This window comes from Aethalodelphis obliquidens, unplaced genomic scaffold (genome assembly GCF_003676395.1).
Source record: "Aethalodelphis obliquidens isolate GAN/ISIS:26980383/991018 unplaced genomic scaffold, ASM367639v1 scaffold43, whole genome shotgun sequence".
Taxonomy (NCBI): Eukaryota; Metazoa; Chordata; class Mammalia; order Artiodactyla; family Delphinidae; genus Aethalodelphis; species Aethalodelphis obliquidens.
Window position 1 is genome coordinate 11,909,513 of NW_020837987.1, and position 4,430 is coordinate 11,913,942.

The 4,430-nt window shown below is 53.2% G+C and overlaps 1 protein-coding gene across 1 annotated transcript; it reads right to left on the reverse strand.

Annotated features, from left to right (window-relative positions):
* Positions 1-2,750: 2,750 nt before the first annotated feature.
* NANOS2 (nanos C2HC-type zinc finger 2) lies at positions 2,751-3,510 on the reverse strand. The gene has a single exon (XM_027079265.1). The coding sequence runs from the start codon at positions 3,205-3,207 to the stop codon at positions 2,791-2,793; it is 417 nt and encodes a 138-aa protein (XP_026935066.1). The 5' UTR covers positions 3,208-3,510; the 3' UTR covers positions 2,751-2,790.
* Between the last annotated feature and the right edge of the window lie 920 nt (positions 3,511-4,430).

Here is a 4,430-nt window from a genome sequence, read left to right on the forward strand (position 1 = left end):
CTGCAGGAGCCTGCAAGTAGGGAGCCATCAGCAGGGGTGTGTGGAGCTCTGCAGGTGCTGGAGGAGATCAAGGTCAGGGTACATTATTACTGCAGCTCCTTTAGTGTCCTCAGCTCTTGTCAGAGCTATGCTGCCACTTAACTAGCTGCTAAATAAATGAAAATTCACTAAAAAATTAATTCCTTCAAAAACAAAAACAAAAAAATTAAATTAAATTAAAAAAACAAAAAAAAATAAATTTAAAAAAAACCAAAAACAAATAAAAAAACAAAACTTGATCACTAATTCTCTGTCTTCTCCTCAGAGCCCCAGATCAGGTGTCCGGCAGCCTCCTGGACGCTTTCACCTTGGATGTCCCCAGGGACTTCATATCCTCTACCCCAGACTGACCTCAGCATCTTCCCCCTCACTTCTCCAGTGTAAGATGCACCCCGTTCCCCCCGTCGTAATTCTCGCTCCCACTCCAGTCCTGAGTATACCACCCCTTGTTGCTTTCCATAACCGCTGCACACGCTTTACCAGAGTCCGTCCCTTTATTGAACTATTAAGCTCTCCTCCGTCATCACATGGGAGAGGCCATCAGCTTCCTGCCCGATGCAGCCCCCCACTTTCTCCAGGGCTCAACCTGCCGCATGCGCACACCACAGCTCCCGGCTTAGGGCGTCCCTTTGGGCTATTGTCTGGGGGGCCTTGGGGATCTCTGTTAAGGGCAGAGCTGCGTTTCTGGAAAAGGACCTGTGAGCGGGGGTCCTTAATGGGAGTCTCTGTTTTTTTCTCTGTGACTACTGTATGTGAGAGTGGAGCCCTCTCACAGACTTCAGAGTCTGAAAATGCACAATGAAGGTCAAATTCTCACCAACGGCCGCAAGATTCTGAACTCTCCGCCTGCCCTTTCGCCTCTCTGATCTTCTCTTCGCCTCTCTGATCTTATCTCTTACTCAGCCGATCTCCTGCTTGTTCTGCAAACACACCAGATTCCATCCCACCTTAGGGCCTTTGAACTCACTGCCATCTCTGCCTGGAATGCCCTCCTGGTTTCCTCAATTTATTTGGACTCTGCTCAAGCGTCACCTCCACAGAAAGACCTCCCCTGACCACACCCCCACGTAAAACAGCCTCTCCTTCACTCTCCATCCCTTTACTCTGACTCCTTTTCCTTCACAGCACTTATCACCCACCTGACATATTACATATTTATCGCTTGATGGTCACGGCACCCCCATCCCCACTAGAATGTCAGCTCCCCGAGGGCAGGAGTCTTGTCTGCTTTGCTCATCGCTGTACCTGCCGATACCCAGAACAGTGCCTGGCACAAAGTAGGAGCTCAGTAAATATGTGTGGAACAATGGAATAAAAGAAGCCCTGATTTTATATGCAACATTTTGTGCATATGTGCGTTTCCCCGAGGTGGGGGCCATACTTTTTGTCACCTCTCTAATGGAGTCTAAAGTTTAAGGACAACCATAAAGTCGGTCCTGGAAGACCTGGGCTCTAGCAGGCTGGGAGGGGACCCTGGACAGAGCCCTGGGAAGGACAGGGAAAGAGAATCTGGGGTCAAGGTGGAGGCTGGGACTTGGAGACCAGTCCATAGGTGACCTGTGTCGGAGGATGTAAGGGGGTCACATGCGTGGGAAGGACCCAGGTCTCCTTCCTGCTCTGCCTCCTGCTTCCCACGTTTTGGGCCAAATTCGGATCCCCCCACTCTCCCTCCCCCAGCCTCGCAGGAAATAGACATAGCGATTTCAAAGACAACCAGAAACACTTTTTATTTACTAGAGCTCAACACCCGCGCCGGGCCCTAAGCCAAAAACCGAACAACTTAAAATCTGACTGGGGCTTCTCTTTTGCCCCTAAAATAAAATCTAGGCGGTTGCCATTCCCATCCGGGTATCCACACCTCTTTCCTGTGGGAGCTTCGTTGACTTAACTGTTGGAGGATGAAAAAACGGGAAGAAAAAAAAAGGAACTTTACAAACTATGGTGACTTGGGGGCAGTTGGGAGATGGCGGAGAGACGCTCTCTCGCTGGGGAAAGGACCCATCGGTGATTTGCCGTGTCCGGCACCAGTGCCGTGAAACGGAGTGAACGATGGGAAGAACAACCAGGGGGAGTTCAAGGGTATCGGCTCACTCCAAGGCTCTCCAGCCCCAGATAAGCCTGCGAAGACGTGGTGCCCCTCAGGCGTGCCCCGTCCTTCCCCCAGCTCCTGATGGATAGGCTGCTGAGAGCAGGGAAGGACCCATCTGGCGCTGTCCACGATGAAACGGTGGGTCTGCTGGTGGCTGGAGCAGACGGAGAAGGCTGGTTCAAGTCAGCATCCCATCTTGAAGTTCTTGGGCTGGAAGGTCCAAGCCAGCCTGTTCACAGCTCTCCAAATTCTGAGGGTTGCTCTGAGAGAGCACAGTGGGCTCCTGTAGGTCCAAGAGTCCAAGAATTCTGCAAGGAATGGAACCCTGAGGGCTGAGAGGTCAAAGGGGCAGGGCTAGTGTCCCAGAAGAACTAAAGATCCATGCACCGTGACCCAGAAGGAGCCACAGGGTTGTGTGGTCCAAGGGGCAGGGGTCCTGCTTCACCAAGAATCCACAGACACTGCCAGGACAGAACCCCAGGGGGTGAGAGTTCCAAAGGGCAGGGCTGGCCTGGCTCCCCATAGCCTCCGTTGTTTCAGGATTCAGCAGGGATGGAGTTCTGGGGGTCAGACATTCCAGAGGGCTGGGGGAGTCAGGGAAGTAGGGGAGTCCAGGGACTTGGGAGGGCTGGGGGGTGCAGGGGGTGGGCACTTGATGGCCCTCAGCGCTTGACCTTGCGGCCGGCCGAATTGCGCCCACTGCGGCGGTAGAGAGACTGCTGGCCTCCGTTTAGCGGGCAGTACTTGAGTGTGTGGGCCTGGTCCCCCGTGGCCCCGCACAGGGGACACACATAGTGCCGCAGGATGGGACACACCACCACGCCCTCTGGTGTCTTCAGCTGGTGTGAGGAGTACACGTGGCGAGATTCCCCATTGTGTTTGCAGAAGTTGCACAGGGTGGCCAGGCCCCCCCTGGCCCCCTGCCCTCCCTGCCCCTGATCCTGCCCCAGCTGGGGCCCAGGTCCCGGCTCCCCGGTCGCTTGGGCCTCCGGCCCTTGCCCCCGACTCTGGATCAGTGCCAGCACCACCTGGCTCAGGTTGAAGTAGTCCTTCCACATGTCGAAGGGTGGCTGCTGCATGGCGTCCAGGTGGAGGTGGTGGGCAGCTGGAGACAGGTGGGCTGGGGGCCCGGGGACAGGAGCAGCAGATGCTTTTCTGGAGCAGAGAGGAATTGCACCCCCTTTTATACTCCCCAAAGACCCTTCTAAGCAAAGGTGGAGCTTAGGATTTAAAGGGCCCAACCCCTTACCCTTGATCCCTTCTGACTTTAATTCCCCATGGAGATCTGGAAGGGGGTCATTTCCCTTGTTGCTGGTCCTTGCTTGGCCTGCAAGGTGCTCTGTGACCTCTGGAAAGACCCTTCTCCCTGGGCGTCAGTTTCCCTATCCATTCAGTGACATTCCATATCTGAAAATTCCCCTAACCCCCATCTTCCCTTACTCCAAGGCTGGGAGTCTGCTGCCCCCGTATACTCCAGAGCCATTCCTAATCATAACAACAGCCCCTTACTGTGAGCCAGACGTTGTGCTGCACAGTTACCTTCATGATCTGATCTAATTTTCACAACAACTCCATGTGGGTAACACAGTTATGATCCCATTTTAGAGACAAGTCACTAAAGCTCAGAGAGGAAAACTCAGTGGCCCGGAGTCATATAACACGCAAGTGGCAGAGCTGAGGCTCTAACCCCGGGCCATATGACTCCAAAGCAAATGCCTTCCTATCTCTTTTGGATTAAAACCTCATTTTTCATCACATCTGGAACTAAGAGCCACTTATTCACCAAGTATCCATTGAGTGCACACTACGGTATTCAATGTTTTATAAAAATGATCTCTTTGAACCCCATAATCACTCAAGGAGGTGGGCACCATCACTTCATCTTATAAAGAAGGATGTTATGCTCAGAGAGGTTAAGGAAAACACTCAAGGCCACACAGCAGGGAAATGGCAGAATTGGGATTTGCACCCGGGTCTGGCCCCAGAGACACTGGGGATTGATCTGAGAAGCAGCAGAGGACCTCGGCATGGCACAGAATCCCTTGGAATGCCCACCCTTCCCCCTTGGCCTGGTACATTGTCCCAGATCCTTCCTGACCTTCTGGACCCAGTAAAAGCCTTGCCTCCTGCCCATGCCAACTCCAGGATTTCTTCCTCCACCTGTGGTCCCCAGTTGGTCCCCTTGACCACTCAACATAATCATTGAGGCCCCTTGCATTGGGCTCTGGAAACTCAGCAGTGACCACAGCTATCTTGTACCTGTTTCATGGACAACCAGTCCAGTAGGGAAACAGCCAGCAAA